We start from the raw sequence: 20423 nt of genomic DNA, 5'->3' as shown, positions 1-20423 counted from the left end.
AGGGAGCTGAGCCGGAAGGCAAAGCTCTCGATCTACCGGTCAGTCTTCGTTCCTATCCTCACCTATGGTTATGACCGAAAGAACCAGATTGCGGGTAAAAGCGGCCGAAATGGGATTCCTCAGGAGGGTGGCTGGCTTTTCCCTTAGAGATAGGGTGAGAAGCTCGGTCATCCGGGGGGAGCTCGGAGTAGAACCGCTGCTCCTTCACGTTGAAAGGAGCCAGTTGAGGTGGTTCGGGCATCTGGTGAGGATGCCTCCTGGGCGCCTCCCGAGGGAGGTATATCAGGCACGTCCAGCTGGGAGGAGACCTCGGGGTAGACCTAGGACAAGGTGGAGAGATTACATCTCCACTCTGGCCTGGGAACGCCTCGGGATCCCTCAGTCGGAGCTGGTCAATGCGGCTCGGCAAAAGGAAGTTTGGGGTCCCTTGCTGAAACTGCTGCCCCCGCGACCCGGCCCCGGATAAGCGGAGGATGATGATGATGATGATGATGACATCATGTTCTATTGGACAAGATCTGAAACTAGTGATTAAGATCATTGCCTTCTCAGTCAAACATTTACTGACATTGTAAATCAAGAGAGAAGTAGGAAAATGTTCCCATAGACTTCCATTCAAATGGCATTATTTTTTGCAAACGGTGAAGTGGCCTCCTAGTGCCTCCAATACATTTACTGGTTGGCTTCAGAAGGGACCCAGAAGACTATCTTATATATCTTATATACAGTCTATATTTCCTCTACAGTTCCAGGAATAATACATCAGTCTCTTCCTCCAGTAGCTTTGTAAAATTCCAATCCAATCCAACTTTATTTGATAAATCATGACAAATTAAAGCAAGGCTATAAGATACATCTAAAACAACTAAAATACAGGTGGCAATTATCCGTATACACTGAATCCTGACTGACATCTCCCAGCTGAATAGGACTAAACTGTAAACCAACTGTAAATCAAAAACCGGAGCCTGATTCAAGTGTAAACCACAGGATCATCAGTGTGTGATGTTGCTGACAGTATCCACACAGTGCTGGAGAAACAGACCCTACTGCCACTGCATCACTCTCGTTCGCTGCTGTAGACTCCCACTCTGGGTGGATTGGTGCCGTGCCAGTTTGTGTGCTGAGGCCAGCCAGGAAAGTGTCTGTGACTCAAGAAACCAAGACCATCACAGACATCATGGAAGCCAGTGAGCGGAAAGTTTGGACAGTGGAATATGATGAGTGGATTACTAGAAATGACATCTGACTGCGAGGAGGGGAAGCCTTAATGTGACAGCACATGAGTGATTGGCTCAAGGCGAGTACAGTATATGCCAGGCAGTAATAAGAGGAGAACAAGAGCGAGCCGGTGAAGCTTCAGGATAAGTCACAGGTTTTGTACTTGTGACTGAAGAAGGCATGTGCAGAGAGAGTCTTCCTTTCGTAGCTTCCACCAACTTCCATTACTTTATTCACATTTAATTCAATGAATAATGCATTTTGAACACATTAGCCCTGCGAACCCGCACGTATCTCAGCAGCTGAGCAGAGCTGACACATATTTAGAGACAAATGTTGCTGATAAAGTTGCTGGTTTGCAGATTTGCTTGTCCTCAATGCAGCAGCACGACTGCGGCACAATTATTTTCTTATATTATTCTGAGGTTGTTGGGCTGAAACGCTTGTATTTTTAAAAAAAAAATGATTGAACCTTTATTTAACCAGGAAGACTCATTGAGATTGAGTGTCCTGATACTCAGCATATAATATAATATAATATAATATGATATAATATATGAATAAAAAAAATACAAACAAAAAATATTTTCTTTTTTTTTCTTTTTTATTCATATAGATTGTACGTATGTCACGCCTATAGCCAGTTTTAATACAAGCAGTAAAAGATCTGCTGGAGTATTTCTGTGCATGTCTGGATTCTGTAGAATCCACTGTTATACATTTGTAAACATTGTAAAAGACCATTTAAAATAATGTGATATGACAAGAGAAAACATACAAGAGAAAATAACATCAAGACAACAAAAGTGTAACTTGTTTGACAGGATTCATAAAGTACTTTAACATTACAATTAAAAGTATTTTAAAAGGCGGTAGTGGTGATATTTCTTTTATTGATATTATATCAAACTACACCATGTGATGATTTTTCACAAGAGCTAAAGCTTCAAGAAGCAACTGCAGCTCACAATAGACATTGACTTTTTTTTTTTGCATGCAACAGCCCATAAAAGAGTGGTTTGAAAAGTAAAAAAACATACAGTAGTATGCTACTCACTACAGGAAAAAAACAAAACTAAACCAAAATCCAAAGCAAAGTTGCTGGTTTGCAGATTTGCTGGTCCTGAATGCGGCAGCATGACTGCGGCACACTTATTTTCTCATATTATTCTGAGGCTGTGGGGCTGAAACATGAGCATATAGGGGTCGGAAACACTTCAGTGTAAAATTCCACTGTTCTGTGTGCAGCTTCGGGCCCCTGCAGGTATAGGTGTAATGTGTCAGATTCCAGGTCTCCACTGCTGCAGGTGTAGGTGTAGTGTGTAAAATTCCACTGAGTGCTGCAGAGAGCCACTGCTTTAAAACCTAACTTCCCTTGTTGCTACAGGGCCGTCTGGTCAAGCCCTGCAAGTGTGATGGTTTATAGGTGGAAGAGGAAACAGTGTGAGAATGTCCGACTGAGGCTGTATCTAAAAGGCAGCCTGAAACAACATGGTCAGGAAAATAAACACACCTTTATCCTCCTGGAGAAACATAAACACAGATAGAGAGAGAGAGAGAGAGAGAGAGAAATTAAGTGAGTCCGTTTCTATGGTGTCAAGTTTTGTTTTCCAAAATGGTGGCTTTAAAATGAGACACTCCCTCCAGGAGAGCAGGGAGTGCTCCTTCCCTGTAGGTAGGTAAACATCCTTGAGATGTTTGAGGTATCCAGAGGGGGTGCACTTGGCATGTTTAGGAGTTGCTATCAAACAAAAACCATGGTGACCCGTACCTCTTCCATGTTTTCAAACAGGATTACATGCCAAAACGAGCCAGAGTAAGAGAAAAGAAAGAAAACATTTGCATACTCTCGTCGCATGTTGGATATGAAAAAGGTGTCAGCTCACAAATGAACACAGTGTAAATACGGTGCAAAATTTAGACACTGAGCGGCAGCAAACAAATTCAAAGGGAAAATGCAAATGTGGCCTCTCTCGAGGCAGTGTGACCTACAGCCAAAAGATATTGACATGCATTAGGAATGTTGTGGCCGGGGTAGAAATTTCACATGATGCACAAAATGGAAGAGGTGAATAAGCTGAATGAGCACTTATTTAAAAAAAAAAACCCACACAAAAAAGACACAGAGTGTTATGGATCTTAGTAAATCTCAGTAAATAACAACAATAGATAGAATTCACAGTCTTGTTTGTGATGGAGACAGTTTTCTAGCTGCACCGGTCCAGTTACACTGCAGGACTTTCTCACAGGGAGGGAGCACAACCATCGATTGCTTGTGTCAATAAATACAAACAGCATTCACACTGGTGCAAAGAGAGCCGGATGAAATTGCTCCGTGTTGTATCGACGTAATGACACGATTTAACCAGTACACATTAAGGTTCATTACCATAACCACTTTAACAAACACCCCTGCTTAAAAAGGTTACAGAGAAGAGATCAATATGATTGCATTTTCCAAAAAGAAAATGATTTATGTTAATATATAATCTAATGCTAATCCATAGTCTCCACATCAGCCAAACAAGGCTACTTATTATCCTTTCCCAAGTGATTCCAGGCTTTTGGATGTGGATCTCTTCTGAGAAACTTCTTTTTCGGAATCTCACTCAGGGAGAAGGGAACAGAGACACTTGAGGGGCTCTCCTTCTGGGAGACGATGCGGTCCTTGATGGCTTCTTTAATAACCTGAAGGGACATTTACAGTGTTTAAAACCAAGAGGAATAAATAAAATAATGCTTTCACAGATCATTTAACGATGTCCTCTAGTCAAGCAAGAAATGGAAATAGAAAGGAAATCAAGGTCACTTGTTTCAAGATTTGAGGAACTTCACATTTATCGCTGCTGGGCAGATTTATTTTATGTTGATGGAATGTGAATGATGACACATGAGGCTATAGTTTTTCCGTACTATCCTGCTGCTGCTGCTGTGTTCATTCATCCATCCATTGTCTTCCACCTAATCCTCCACATGAGGGTCACAGGGCTGCTGGTGCCCGTCCCAGCTTGAGTGTATTCATGAAAACATCTATTTACAGTGCAGCGCAGTGCATGAATGAGCCGACCTTCCCAGTCAATTCAAATTAACTGCATCTCATATGATTCCCTCCTCTGCACGGAAGTGACTCAGCAAGTGTGTGAAAGTCAGCCTGACCGCACACAGTGACACACCTACTGTGAACTTGTCCAGACCCGCCAATGTGCAAACTTTCATGTTGCACAATAAATTAATATTTGTGTAGTGACAACATAGCAATGCAGAACTTCCACAGTGACAACACTAAATAGAGGTAGTTAAACAACAAATGACTGAGATGATGAATGTCAATACAGTGACAGCGTATGTAACATTTCTAGATGAGGTCATGAATCACTTTTAAGCCCCATGACCAGCGACCTTGACATTGTAACATGTTATGCAGTTACTTGTGTTTAATTTGTTGCATTTGCCTTTTTGTTAACAAAACTACAGCCTGGCCTTGTTTGGGGTTTGGAGAAATCTTATCAGCAGTGGTTGTTCCAGCTAAACATCCTGTAATAAAAGCTAAAGGGAGCCAAACTGACCTCCAGGTTGTTGAGAGTGTTGAACTCCATGAGGTCATGGAGTCGAGTGAAGGCCTCATTGGGGTACTGGAAATTAAAAGTGGAGAACGGCGTCTCTGGGTCGTCAAAGATGTCAAAATCTGCCAAGTCCTTCTCCGTCTCAGTCTCTCTGGGGACACCTGTGTGTAAAGTAAAAGTTGTCTTTTTTTTCAACCTATTGTCCATATTACTCATTCACTGGAGCTTTTAAATTCTACAGTTCAATAGGAACTTTCCAATATCTTCCTGCTGATTAAGACTAAGATTAAGATGTAATAAGAAGCCCCACAGAGGGCAACTAAGCAATAAGTACAAATAATAATGTAATGATAAGTAAATAAGTACATGTTAGAGTGTTATAAATGTAATACCAGTGTGGTGAACTGTCCATGGTGTTGCTCGCAGGACTAATAATGCTGCTATGCATTTTACATTTGCATGTCTTTCTACATCTGTTATTACCAGTGTTGTAATGTAACAAAGTACCAATACGTTGTCATAGACTTTAATACCTTTACTTCCATAAGTCATTTTCTGGTTAGATACTTGTACATTTACTCAAGTATCCCTTTAGGTACTTTATACAAGACTGTTTACTACATAAAATATCCATGTTATAAACTCTACTCACATAGGTTTCAGTATCTGCTTTTGTGAAAAAAACTGTAATTTATGGTATTATTATGTTGCAACCACACAGTAGAATTTCTTTACGGACAAAATAACTTCCTCTTTCCACAAATGGGAAGTCCATGTATGGTGTTACGCTCTCACACGTCTAATGGGTTTAAGAGCAACAAGCTTATGTAACGTCCATAAACAGAGTGCGGATGTATGCGTGCAGACGACCTACTAATGTAAAGTTAGTGTGTCTTTGTATGTCTCATGATGTATGGCATGTTTACACACACACACACACACACACACACACACACACAGCTCTCCCACTGGAGCGAGAGATTCCCTTCTGGCACCTGGCTCCTTGAGGAAGTGTAATTCATCCAGAGCAGCTTATAAAACACTGACCACACTAAGGAGGGGCACATCTGTGGGCACACGCACACACACAGGGCAAGCTTATCTGCAGGCGCACCATTTCCAGCACAAACTCACAGTGAACCTTAACAGAGATCTTTTGTTGAATAGAAGTGAATTGAGATGAGAGACACAAACAATTGTCTATTCTCAACTGAATATGGTTATATTCCAAAGTGCAACTTCGAGGAAGACATGCCTCATGTGTCATGACGGTAAGACCAGCATTATTACAATAATATTACAGAGAGCCTTGGCATGTTTTCCCCACTCACGCATGGCGGTGGAAACTCCACGTGTGCATATACTTGCCTGGAGCTTTGAACTGCCTAAAGTTGATGTTGACCAGGACAAAGTGGATGACAGTCGGGCAGTTCTTCTCTCCTTTCTTTGGTTTGAAGACGTAGCATTCCTTCAAGCCCTCGCGGTCGAAGACTTTGGGGTCGATCTTGGGGAATGGGAGCTTGTTCATGCGGGCCCACTTCTCTGCGAGCAGGAGCTCCTGTGGAGTACATTTACAAATGATTCTCAATGCCGAGTTTGAAGAGCTAACTTTAAGCAACCTGTGATCAATAAGAGTCTAAATCTGACTTTGAATGGGGGGCTGGAGTCACTGGGTCGTGCAGAGAAGTCGAAGGAGATGATGAGGTCAACACCGCGCTGAGGCCGCAGAATCGGAGGGTAGGGGAGGTTGTAGGTCAGGCCGCTGTCCACCACATGGATCTTCTTACTCTTCACATCCAGAGGCTCGTAGATGCGATCAAACTCATCTGGGTCTGGGAAAATGACACATTAGAATGAAATTAGTTACATCGCCAATATCTAACCTGGATATCACTCACCTACATTAGTAAGATTAGTAAAGATTAGATTAGAAAGTAGCAATAACTTTGGAACTCTCACCTGTGACGGCATCCACCTCCTCCTCAGGTGTATTGTGAGCGTGATGCATGACCTCATTGACTGGTGAGAAAGGCATGCTGGTGTTCAGGTTCAGGCCCAGCATGAAATTATGCACCTGAAAACGTAGTGAGATTATGTTATGGAGCGTGAGAGAGTGAACGAGAGGCACGTCGAGGCTGTGAATTTGAACGCAGCTGGAGCCCATGATAGCGTTTTAAATGTTAACGGTTTTGTGGTACCTTCCCAGCACGGCCCTCTCTTGTGTTGAACAGAGAGGAGTCGCTGAAGAGTGACGTAAACATCCGCTGAACCCAGCTGGCCTGAGCGGTGCGATGAAACTCGTCCTCTGCCTCCTGGTTCTCTGTCCCAACTGAACAACAAAGTCATAACGTTGTCATTAAAGAATTTAAGCGCACCGCCGCGACATAACTGCAACAACGTCACAAGACGCTCGCTAAACTATAAATCATATAATTGAATGGTGCGATGATTGAAAACCAATTAACATCTTAATTACAAGGACCACATAAACAAAGAAACAAATGATCTTCTAAAATTTCATTTAATTTCATTTAATCTGCCTTTGCTTCTTCTGTCTCACGTTCAAGTGCTTTCGGCTCTTTCACAATTTTTGGCACAAGTGTGTTATTCTTTTCAAATCCAAGGTGGATTTACAAATGGAAAATGAGAAGGCGTTGCTATGTTCAATTTGCATTTGGCTGTTTTTTCTGGCTCTCAAGTTCTTCTCAGACCTCCTTGTGTATTTTCCTACAAATGGATCAGCTGTTTCAGGTTACAAAATGTAAATCAATTTATTATTCAACTGGTGCAGAACTGTTTCCACGATGAGTTCCAGAATCAACTTAAATCCAACAGTGTGCCAAACTGTTGTTTCACACTATTCATAGTCATACACACAGATTCCATAATATCAAATATAACAAACAGAACAATGAGGTGATTGCTCTTTATGTGGCGCATACATATTTCCATGCTGCTCACCTTTTCGTGGCTCATCGTCATTGTCCATGCTGTCTTCTCCAACAATGTGCTGAGGTTTGATTTGCTCTGAAAGACATCAGTCATCAGATTACAACGTTATAGTAAGCTTGATAATCTGAACACGTCAGCAAGGTATCTGACAAAAATGCCTTTGTTCACTTATGTGACATTATCAAATTCACGGCCTATTGTTTATCTCCGGGAGAAATGCAAGGCGACTAATAAACACAGGTTTCTTTAACTGGGTGGTAATGTTTTGAGTCTGAGTGTTAAAAGGTCACCACATACAAATGCTTTCAACCATAACAAACATCCGTCCCATAAGCTGTCAAAATAATGACAGGAGGCTGACTCACACAAACACATACATACCCATTTAGACTACAGACTTCTAAATCTGTGGTGGGAACATTTTTAGGTCAGCTATTTTTCGAAGTAGGAGGAGACTTAGCTGGTGTCAAAGGTGTGTGAACATAATCCCAACATGCGACAATGAGGCAAGCGAAAGACAAGACAGGCAACAATAGGATCTCAGAGAAGAGTGGATGTTTGTTTCAGTAGGACAATGTACCTTTTATCAGTAAATCAGTACATATCAAAGGCTAAAGAAAGGAGCTCAAGATTTTTTTAAATAGCGAAAATACACTGAAATTGCTTGGCGTAATGGGACATTGAACGTCTTCAATCAAAAAAAAAAGATTACCTAGCTCCTCCTCCATGGTGCTGCCACCAACTGTGTCTTTGACTCCCAGCACTCTGTTGAACAGAATGGAGAAGGCACTTCCCCACACACCTGACACAACCAAAAACATACTGTCAGAATCTTAGCAGGAGGTTTGAACGATGTCTGACATGCTGTCGATCAGCTCATCTTTCTTACCCATTAGAAAATGAAGGGGGTTCTCCTCGTATTTCTTCACAGCAGTCCCCATGAAGAACTTGCTTCCAAACAAGTCTGGGGTCATGAAGGTTCCATACTTTGCCATTCCAATTTCATACGGACTGAACTCCACCCAGTCTACAGGTCCAAAGAATCAGTGTTAATCAAGCATGCATACAATATTCACAGAGCAAAAACAGTAGAAAAACCTGCAAATAGTTTGCATTTAAACACAATACATGAAAAGAAAAATAAGCACCTTGTTCAAATATGTTGGAATGCTCAGAACACGACTAAGAGTCTGAAGTTTGTCTTCATAAAAGAGGTTCTTAACGTTTGCAAGTAAACAAATGGATAATATTAGTCAGCATGCTCGGGTGTGTCAAAATAAAATGTGATCACTGCTGTTCTTCATTATATTTATGTTGTGTGGGCCTTACACATTTGGTTTGATATATTTAAAATGAAAGAAATGCATTAATCAACAGTTGATTTTATTTTATTTTAGAGCACTAAGTCAGTTCTTAGCCTCCACATTTATATACACAGAAGTCAATAGTGGTACCTACACCTTGGCAACAATAAATAAGCAGACAAATTCACAACTGGGATACAATTAAGCTCTCTTTTGACAGAGTGGTATTTTCCATTGAGTCGGCTCATACAGGAAGGGGAAAGGATTTTAAGGAAGTTGTCCCTAGTTTAGTCACATTTGTGAAATTACTAAATTGATTTGATACAGTCTTGTTTAAGTATTGCAGTGATGCTGTACAATAGTACTGAATCATATTTATTACAATTGTTTGTGAGAAATTCTCAATATGAATCACTATTGACAGTACAGCTTTCACAGGAATTAGGGCAGGGGCATTTCATTTCCTGGATGTGGGAAGAGAGATTATCTTTTTGTGGAACTCCTTGCACAACATCAAATGGATTTGTGGGTTAGGGTTGGATCATTGAGGAGCAACAGACAGTCATGGCAGATGACAAAACCTTTTATAGAACTATTGTTTCTGGTTTTGAAGCCAGACTACTGCACAGGTGACCACCGCAGATATTGTTTTATGTCTGTTTGACTAGAGTAGAGGCTACAGCAGGGGACTAACCCAGAGTCAACCATGGCCTCAGTTCCTCGATGTATGTAGCTCAGTTTCTATCTGACACATTGTTGACACCCCATCACATCATAAGACATTATCTCTCTCTCTCTCTCTGCAAGCAGAGCAGCATTACGAGGAAATACTGTACGTGCCGTTGGTTATTTTGCATTCGAGTAAAACCAGAAACATTTTTACCTGCAAACATGAGCTCAGAAACATCTGGCTTGACATGCAGACATGTGAAGAGAGGAAGAGGACACTGCGCCTGGTCGATTTTCTCCTGGAACTCACTCAGCTTGGTGTCCATCCTCTGGTGAGAGAGAGGGGATGTTCTTCGAATCGACTTTAATTGGAACGTTATTGTTACAGTGATGAGAAAGCACAGTAAAATACAGAAGTGTATGCTGGGTCTGGATCAGACATGAGATCAAACGGATGGGGAAAGTATGAAGAAGGAAGAAGGTAGCAATGAGGAGTAAAAATGAAAAGAATGAACAGCTGGCAACTCTTACCGCTGGTATAAGGGTCTCTCCTATGAGCATACCAAAGATATCAGTGAAGGTAACTGGCTGCCCTAAGGCCTTTTTGGTCCAAAGGGCCTGTATGTAGTTGGTGATGTGCTGGGGCAGTAACAGCCTCAAGGGATTACCACTAACTCTATTCATCAGCTCCTTGTTGATGTCCTTTGGTCCCTTATTTGGAAAGTCAGGGTGGGAATAGAGACTGGACATGTACCTACAGGGATAAAGAGGGAGGAAGGAAGATAGAAACAGGTGAGGCAGGTAATACATGTTAAAACTATTGGGATAAATCACTCAGCAGGAAATACTACAAGTGTAAGGTACATCCACCAAGTCAGTCAACAAATATCAAGTAGTAAAGTAAAATAGAATTTGTTTGAATGATAGCTTCATACCAGCACAGAAGATAAGACAAATTGCCAGAAGTCAAAGCCGAAGAGACAGAAGAAAGAGAGATGGCTAAAGAAATGAAGCAGTGACAACAAGATACAATGATTAAAAAGGCAACTTTAAGAATAAAGACCAAGGAAAGAAAATAAGTAATGTACAGGGGTGGGAGAATGGGATAAATAAACTAACCAAGTGGATCCAGAGAGGCCGGCAATGTAGGTGACACAGTCCAGGACCCCGGACTCAAACAGGGCCTTCATGACACCCGAGAACCCGACCATGGCACGAAAACCTCCTCCTGAGCCTGCAATCGCTATCACTGGTACCTGTAGCACACACACACAATTACATATATATATATGTATATGTATATATATATATGTATATATATATATATATGTATATATATATATGTATATATATATATATGTATATATGTATATATATATATATATATATATATATACTGTCAAAAGTATCCTCACAAACAATATAGACAAGATGTAGATTCTTAAAAGAAAGAAGAGAATGGGCATGTGCTCCATCATATACGGTAATTATGTAGCTACGACACAGCAAAGAGCCTGACTGACATTCTGTCATCTTCTCTTTCTCTACTTTCGGATCCTGTAAAACTCAGACTAGTAGTGGAAGGGAAGCCTTGTTGCACAACCATAGAGTTGTAGGGTATTTTGTAACTAAGATATCAAGGAGAGAATTAACCTAGGATTAGGCCACAACTGGGGAAAAGAATGTCAAGTTTTTGGGAGGCTCACTTTATCTTTCATGCTCTAAGAGTGAGAAATATTGAAGTGCTGTCATAAACGTTAGAAACTTACATCACAGTTCACAATTTGGCACGAGTCATGTGGTTACATGACTTACAAAAGCAGCTTGCACTATTATATAAATGTCGAGCTCAGCAAAGCAGGGAGTCTTATTTGACTTAGCACATAGCACAGCTTTCAGATGAGTGGCAGGACAGCAAGCTCTGGCTAGTGGTTCTGTTATGTTGACAGGGTATCGTTATTTTGAGTTTATATTTGTATTCATTTTTAAAGAAGATATATATATCAGTTAGTGAAATATGTTTTTGCTTGGTCGTTTTGGTCAGCTGTTTTTTCTCCATTTCTAGTCTGGCTTTGGGCTTAACTTTGGCCAAATGCAAACGTAGTCTTTTTATAATAGTTACCAGTTTATAATAGGGCCAATGACTTGCACCAGGCTCACCATTAGATAATCACTCATTCTTACATACTGCATAAGTGGAAACTCAGAATTAGGGGTACATTTACATGTAAATCCTGATAGTGCAGCAAACATGCAGCGAAGAAAGAAACTACTGGAAAGCCTGCTCACCCAGTTGTCAGATGTTGTGAAGCAACGTGGTTACTTCATTCAAAAGACTATGTTAAACTTCTGGATTTTGCATAATGGTCTTACTCTTAACCTTTGAACAGGACTATTGAGAAACATGCAAATCGGTACCTGTTAAAGCAGCTCAGATGAGGTTGGTAGGACAAGACAGACATGCCTCCAACTGGATTGGATTCAACACTGTCCAAGTCAAAACTTACTGTAAATGTACACTCTGTGACATTTTCAATTATCCCTGACGAGTCCCTGACTTACGGACACGTCTTAAAAACACGTCTTATGCCACAATAAACACCAAGACCACTGTAATTAGAGAGTAAAGACACGTTACCGAAAAGTCCCATTTCATGTCCGAGGTTGTTGTCAGAGGAGAACTTGGCTATCATCACAATGGAACAGATTCGGCTCTCTGATCACCTTTCAAACGAAGGCCAAAGCCAAGTCATATCCCTCTGATTATGCTGCAGCAGGTCTTAAATTCAAATAACTGTGTGACTGCAACATTGTTTGAGTGTCAGTCAGCCTGTTTGCTTCACTGGCCATGATAGTGAAAAAGAAACATAAATCCACCTGTTTGTGTTATGGAATGTAAGTCACACAGTGTTACCAGATAGGACTACGACAACGTCATCAGGGCACTCTGGGTGCCCCGAGCACTTTCCAGAGAGTCATGAAGATGCAATGGATTTCAAACAAGTCCTGGTTGTTGTTGACGACATCGTAGTGTTTTGTGACACACTTGAGGAACCTGAGGTAAATGAACTTCTGAGGGTCATTAACAAGCTGAAAGAGTTTGTCACACGAGAAATGTCATTTTCCTTTTTCAGAAGGCTGTGAGATAATGTGGTTTCACACCAGCGTTTGTCATTCTTCAGTTTCTCATAGCAGGCGTGTCAAGGGTCATACGATTGCAAGGCAATATGTAAATTATTTGAAGGAAATCACTGATACAGATGAAGATAAGAGGTGTATTATTAGTACACTGTGTAAAATCCAGCAACATTTATTGGGGAAGTCGGATGTTGCAGATGAAAATCCCTCAGCTCACCCTTCCTTTCCAAGTGTGTTTGAGAACTTCAGTTAACATCAAAACTTAAACTTACTGTAAAATCATGTTGGTCCAAAAAGGATATAAGTATAAAAGACTGATTCAAGGGGAATGAGAAACAACTATTCATGCAATCAGGTGATTGAAAACGTATAAAACAGTAGGTATAACCAAAATGTTACACACTGGACATTTAAATAAAGACAGGATCCACTCCAGCTGACCGTGTGACCTCACCTGGAGTAACAACAACCTTACCACTAAACAGGTTCACACCTGAGATCTCAACAAACATACAACTACCCAGGTAACACTGGTAACTGAGGGGGACTAAACTATTTTAACAGACTGCAAACAGCTTAAGCTAAAACAGCAGCATTGTAGAGGAAAACTTGTTGAATTTGAAAGTACACGGCAGCTATATATAAAAACTATTCCATGAAGTTTATCTTTTCCAACAGGCCTATGGCTGATAACAGCTGTTCTGTTGTACTTTCCTGTTTTTCTTTTTGCATTGTTAAGTGTCCTTGGGTTTCTTTGAAAATATGCTATACAAGTTATTTTTTATTAAGTCACATTTAAATCATGTATAAATGTGTCTATGTGGGAAGTTGTTTTCTGAACATTCTGAGTTATAGCCCCCACATTATTTTCTATATGTGTATAAATGACATTGCTTTCTCCGTTCAGAATTCATCTATTCATCCTTATGCTGATGACACAGTCCTTAATGCTGTTGGTCCCTCTCCAGATGCAGTACTCTCTTTATTTCATTATATATTTTTTTAATCTTTCTCCACCCTAAACCTTCTGCTTCACACCAGTAACACCCAGGCCATGTGGTTAAAAGGTTCTGTGCCACTCCCTGACCGATGGGGCCATCCTGGAGCAGGTCACTGAATACAAATAAAAACCTGGGTATCTGGCTTGACAACACTCTGTCATGTCAGGTTACGGTCAAAGGTTAAATCTGAAATTGGCTCACTGTACAGAATGCGCTCCACCTTCACTTCCTCTGCCAGACTTACTCTTGTACAAACGGCGATCCTGCCCATGTTAGACTATGGTGATGTTATGCAGGAGAGAACTTCAGAAACTTGATCTGTTAGGTGTCATAATTTGTCCATATTCAATATTTGTGAAACTATTGTAAATGTTTATGTATAGTTGTTTGTTCTAAATCATGATCCCGGTTCACCACAAATTCAAACACACAATTTACATGTCTCACTTACGACAATAATCTATGAGTAAAATGAGTATGAACGAAAAGTGGTCATTCAGTTCCACAGTTCCCACCTCCTCTGGAGAGCTGGGGAGAAAACGAGACTTCTCCATGTCGAGAAGCTTCTTGATGCCCAGCATCACTCTCTCCCTGCGGGTTTGTCTGAACTGTTTCTCTTTGTCACACAGGGCCAGGCTGAACCGCAGATCCAGTTTGGTGCTGCAGATGTAAAAATATTGCCTAGTATCAATGTTTTACATCGCGTCCATAAAAACACACATCTTTTCACACACCCCACAAACACACACAGGGCATTTCCAAATCCTCCCACTCACTCCTGTGCAATGATACAACAGGTACTACAATGTACTTTCAAACCATATTATGTTACACACGTATCATGTTATTAATGTGTTATGCTGCTTTAAAGTTCTAATTTTAGTTTCCCTGCCACTCCCAGTGAACTCCTACGAATTCTCGAGTTCTTGTGATGCCTTTGTTGACAGGCATTACGTTACATAAAAATAACAACAGTGATTCTTCACCTTCAACTCGTAAAATAAAAATTAAAAATGTACATACGGTACATACCAGATCTCTAGTGACATCTCCAAGTATACTTTTGTTGCCTGCCAAAACAATTAAATAAGTGGTTAATGCAGAGTGAGAGAGCAGCTGATTACTGGTAACAGCTTCAACAAAGCAGAAACAAAACAATATTTATTTATCGGTTCACACACACACTATATTTATCACACTTGAAATATCAGCTGTTTTGCACATTTTCATGTTCTAACCATGTGCCTGTATTTCACAAAAAGTATTACATGTCTTACTTTGCCGATGAGAAAAGCCTCCAGCTTTGTTTGGCCCACTTTGAGCTTGTTGATGTCGAAGGACACTGTCCCGAGTGTCTCGTCCATCACATAATTGGCGTCCATTAATGTGATCTGATTGGAATAAATAACAGCAATTCATGGTTGAGTATGTTGGGAGAAACACACAAGTTCATCTCAACAACCATTTGCAATATGTTTTTTCAATAAGATCAACGAGAACAAAACTCTCCATTTCCAATTCTGCATTTACTTTAGAGGTTCTGAAATTGACCCCTCGTGCTCACGTGCAAAATTGCATAAAATAATACACAAATCCATATATGGACATCCTATGTGTTTAGGAATCTTCAGACTTTACAAAATGTGTTGTTGAGTCAAAATTATGATTCATTTCAACTCACATATTTCTTTTTTTTAAAAAAAGATGAGTGATAACTGTGCGGATGTCACAAAATAGACCGTTTTTATTTTATTTCTGTTCATAAAAATGAGCCAAACAAACATTTGAAATGCGACGTATTTCCGAATTTCACAAATTCAATCCAATTTATTTTTTTTTAATATGCGTACTTTTTGCTCATGTATGTTTCTATAGCAGGTGAAAATTAAAACAAAAATCATGTCATCAGATTACCTATAGGCTGTGCTGAAAAAAAGTACACAAGACACTCTATAGTGCACATTCTTGTAACCTCTGTGTATATGTTTTATCATAGTAATGGAAAAAAGCAGCCTTAATTCTTGTGAGTGATTTTTTGTTTGTTTTGCAAGTGTAGTCTTAACCTCCAGGACGTTCTCCAGGTTGGGGTCTAATATGAAGTGAAAGGACTCGTTCCATTTTGGGTTGATGTCGTTGTCTATGTGTTTGGTCCTCTTTCTGCTCTCTGGGGCGGTCGGGATGAACAGTTCCACGTATGGATCTGGAGTGTCCACTGCAGGCACACACACAAAGAAAAAAAAAGTCAAAGAATCACTGACACTCAGTGTAGAGACAGACATATAGTATGTGTAACTAGTTTTGAATAATATGCAGCAGATTGAGAGTTAGTATTACAGTAGAGCCAAGAAGAAGAATAAAAAGATTTAGTGAGACTCACGCAGGTCACCCAGGGCTCCTTTGGTGACGCTCTCAGCCCGAACCACTGTCACTGTGAATTTGTGAGAAAACTGCTGCTCTACCTGCAATAACACATTGTTTGATTGTCAGTTTTGACCGGGCCAGACAGCAAATTATGACAATGATATATTCATTCAATTATGACATGTGGTGTAAGCAGAGTTTACTTTTGCACTCCTTGTGTAATCAGCCTTTACAGAAACAGTAATAATTTAATCACTGTGCCACATATCAGTGCTTTTATCTACACTCGTGATCGTTGAACAATGTGCATATCGTTGGACGTTTAATCTCTGTCTTTTGTTTTTGTGTCAACCTAATCTGTGTCGGCATGCAATTTTGTTGCAGTTTTCAGGTGTGAGCTTTTATAATTGGCCCTAAAATACAGTTTGTCGATAATGGGTACATTGCACGCACTGAGTTATGTAGGACAGATCGCTCGTTTTCAGTGAACCGTGCACAAGTGTTTAAAACACAAAGTGCTATCAGACTGTTAACAGATGGGAACAGCTCTAATTCATTTGACCTTGTCGGTCGTCGCAGTGATAACAACAACACAACATTGAAGCTGTCTCTTTAATCAGTCTGGCTCGGTTTAACATTGTGTACAGCACATAATAACACTACTAATACTCACAATTATATTAGAAGCCATTATGTGTTGTCAAGTGAGATATTCTCGGGAAAAGTCTTCGTCAAGATGTGAAGTTTATCTCAGGAGAACATCACAGTCATGACCTGAAGAGATCAGAGCCTGGGAGAGGGGAAAAAGACGTTGAGTATCAGTAAAAAGGCAGGTTTTTAGTAGAGTATGAACAGAATAATCAACTTTAGACAACTTTAGAGCTGTTTTCTTTTTCTTTTTTTTATCAAAAAGCCATAACAACTTCTTCAAAAATATCAGTGGAGGCCTTCACATCTTTAGACCGGCAAGGGGAAGTGTGCTAAGCCGCAAAACTGTGATAGGAGGCTTGGGCCAATAGAAAGGCTTTACATGTAGGCTATATGTGTTTGAGTGCAATCACACTTCATGTAGTTGAGACACAGACACCAGGAAAACGGAATGATAGGCTGTAGCTATGCATTGCGCTTGAACGGCACAACAAAAATCTACCTGAACCGAATACTAATGCTTTTTTATGATGCATAAACAAATGATGAACATAATTTGCATGTGATGTTTCAGTGTGTGCAGGTTGTGAAAGCACATGAAAGGGCAGCAAGCCTTTTCTCAGCTGTTCACCAAAGCGTATCATTGCTGTGAGGACCGAGAGCACGTAGAACGCCTGCACCGGTCACGTAGTTTGCGACAGCGGTCCAACTTTTCCGACGGCCAGCTCACTATGGCCTTGTTCTGCAGGGCACAATGAGTGCACGCTGCCTGCTGAGTCCGGTGAGAGTGCCAGCATCACCCAGGGGACTTGAGCACAGCAGACACATTTTTATATGTGAAAGAAAACATGGCAGCCAGCCAACTGCAGCTGCTGCAGTAATGATATGAAGGGCTTATGGTGCAGAGTCTGACATTTTTGTGGTCCGATAGCACAGTGTTTCTCAACCCTGTCCTGCTCCCTGCTCCAACACACCTGATTCAACTGAATGGGTCCTTCTCAAGCTTTTGCAGAGCAATTGTGATTTCATTTGCGATAACATTTTTTCAGGAACAAGATCTGTACCACACATCATCAAAACATTAACTACTCTTACTACGCATCATGATACAGAGGACACAACACAACACAACACATATAGCAACATATTTTACAGAATTTACTAACATCTGTGTCATTAACCTTAACGGACATGGTTGAAATGTGTGACGCATCATGTCATGTGAACTCTGCTGCCACCCACTGGCTTTATTCCACACTGCACCATAGGTGGCGTTCAAGTTTTAAGACTACCGTCACAGCATTTGCTGTAAATCGATGCATTGGCACATATAACATTGGCACAAGATATTTAATGTTTCCTACACGTATGAGTAACTTTTCGAAGATATAACAGTCTACAATAGAGTCCTTTAATAGCAACCTTTTGCAATGTGTGCATTTTTTCAAATTGTAGTTTTCATGATTCGGCTCTATAACCCAATAGTCCCACACAGCAGCTTTACCATACAAGCGACAAACAGGTAGAAGACACATAAAAAACAATTCTACAAAAAGCTAATGCTTAATTAGCTATTTTTAATTATTTATTAAACTATTAATAAAGCAATATGATGGCAGCAGTGTGACCTATGGATTTAGGGGGTCACTGGCTTTTATTATGATGGCTCTGTGGTACACGTCTGAGAGTTTAAGTGTAGGGTCGGGGTGAAAGGTCACACATGAAAGTAGATAACCTCTCTGAATCACTGCACATTTCCCAACAAACAATATCACATGTAAAAAGTGGTCTTTCAACTCTTATCTATGCGATGAGCTTCATATACAAACATTTTCACAACACCTCCAACAGGTTTTGCCTGATTCTTAAAAGCTGAGCAGAATAAGGTCACATCTGACGCGGCCTGCTGGTACAGTGAGTGTGTAACATGCTGCAAATCAGGGCTGTCAAACTCATTTTAAGTTCACAGGCCACATACAGCATAATTTAATCTCAAGTGGAGAGGACCAGACAAATAATAGCATAATAACCCATGAACAACAAGCACTCCAAATGTTTCCCTTTATTTTACATTAAATGAAGTATCTTTTCACAAAACATCTTATGAACAGCCTGACATTTCTTGAGAAAAATAAGTGCAACTTCAACAATATTATGCCTAGGTTTACCATTTACAGGTATCTGTAATGGGCCGGATTGGACCCACTGGTGGTCCGGTTCTGGCCCGCGAGCTGTACCTTTGACACCCCTGCAAATTATGACTGACTACTTTGGGTGATATGAGGCAAGAAAGGTGTCAATAGCAGGTATATCAATCATATCAAATATTTAAATATAAGTAGGGCTGGACTATACTAACTGTTTATATATTAATTTATGACATGAATATACATGTTTATGCTTGACACCTTCAACTATGCTTCAATTATCACTTAGGACAAAAACTTTAGTTTAGTCTTTAGTTATCTGATTATTAATTATGCCAATATATCAAGATAATTATCGACATTGACGGAAGTATAAAACGTGTCTCTGTAGCGTTATAACGTTGTTGTCCATGTTGTCCAGACCTGTTTATTTAAGATATGAAATCACCATGGCTTGTAATATGTACACGTACAAAACGTGGACAAACTCGTTCACACCTGATAAAAGTGCTGATGTGTCCACAGACTTGACGCAACGGTGCGTAAAGAGTGAGTTTCCTTATCCTCTGGCGGAAGAATGAACCACAAACTTCGACATATTTCGTTTCGTTTCAGAGCACTTCTGTGCTCGCCACAAAACGCTGCAACACTACTCCAGACTCGTGAAGACGCGGAGAAAGCAGACGTACCTTCAGCGAGAGGCGTTTATCAGCTCACAAATCCTGACACGAGTGTCATGCTCATTGAGAATTTCGCTCCTCCGCCGCTGCCGCCGCCGCCGCCGCCGGAGTAATAGAGTAATAGAGTGATAGAGGAGGCGCTTCCCGGCCGGACAGTGTGTGCCGTCAGTCTGTCACACACTTGTGGACAATTCAAACAAACACGAACATCAAGGAAACGACCGAGGCGACCTGAAAAAACATGACAAGCGGGGAAGGATTGCAAAACCTCAGCGCGACCCACAGCCAGGCAGTTGACTCAGCTGCGGGGAAAGTTGCGTCTGACTGACGGCTGCTTTCCAAATCCAAACCTCTCCAGCTGCAGCTACGCCAGTGCACACACACGTCCACACGAGGTCGCGGAACGGCAAAACTCACTGTTGTCATGATAAACTCAGCAGCTGTGAGCTGTGAGTTGCTCACTACATACCACTACAAAGTGGTGACACCGAAGTTAAGTATTTTAGTAAAATTTTCCCCTTTGAATTAATCTTTTACAGTCAGGATGGAATAAAGTGTCTCGTTTTGCTTACATGCAACATTTCCATCCCATTTTCCGGTAAATGTGTAGCTACAAAATGATGAACTCAATAAAAAAAGACAAACATGTGTATATATATATATATATATATATATATATATATATATATATATATATATATATATATGTATGTATGTATGTGTATACCTTTTGCGTAAT

At 40.5% G+C, this 20423-nt stretch overlaps 1 protein-coding gene across 1 annotated transcript; it reads right to left on the bottom strand.

Annotated features, from left to right (window-relative positions):
* Positions 1 to 1816: 1816 nt before the first annotated feature.
* On the bottom strand, positions 1817 to 20067 carry pla2g4ab (phospholipase A2, group IVAb (cytosolic, calcium-dependent)). The gene is made up of 19 exons (XM_044043382.1): positions 19694 to 20067; positions 16883 to 16999; positions 16226 to 16307; positions 15912 to 16060; positions 15126 to 15239; positions 14881 to 14918; positions 14364 to 14508; positions 10829 to 10965; positions 10241 to 10463; positions 9924 to 10038; positions 8626 to 8763; positions 8449 to 8538; positions 7746 to 7811; positions 6983 to 7113; positions 6744 to 6858; positions 6432 to 6616; positions 6153 to 6342; positions 4788 to 4945; positions 1817 to 3909 (listed from the first exon to the last, which is right to left on the bottom strand). Exons 2-19 carry the CDS (start codon positions 16898 to 16900, stop codon positions 3751 to 3753), a joined length of 2253 nt encoding a protein of 750 aa, XP_043899317.1. The 5' UTR covers positions 16901 to 16999; positions 19694 to 20067; the 3' UTR covers positions 1817 to 3750.
* Positions 20068 to 20423: the final 356 nt, after the last annotated feature.

The sequence above is a fragment of the Solea senegalensis genome, linkage group LG14 (genome assembly GCF_019176455.1).
Source record: "Solea senegalensis isolate Sse05_10M linkage group LG14, IFAPA_SoseM_1, whole genome shotgun sequence".
Taxonomy (NCBI): Eukaryota; Metazoa; Chordata; class Actinopteri; order Pleuronectiformes; family Soleidae; genus Solea; species Solea senegalensis.
This window is presented reverse-complemented; position numbering and strand designations above follow the sequence as displayed.

Excerpts from the sequence above, each read along its gene's own strand:
- pla2g4ab (XM_044043382.1), bottom strand. Across the intron at positions 7,114-7,745 it reads TGACGATGAGCCACGAAAAG|TTGGGACAGAGAACCAGGAG; the intron begins GTGAGCAGCATG and ends TTTGTTGTTCAG. Across the intron at positions 6,859-6,982 it reads GAGAGGGCCGTGCTGGGAAG|GTGCATAATTTCATGCTGGG; the intron begins GTACCACAAAAC and ends CTACGTTTTCAG.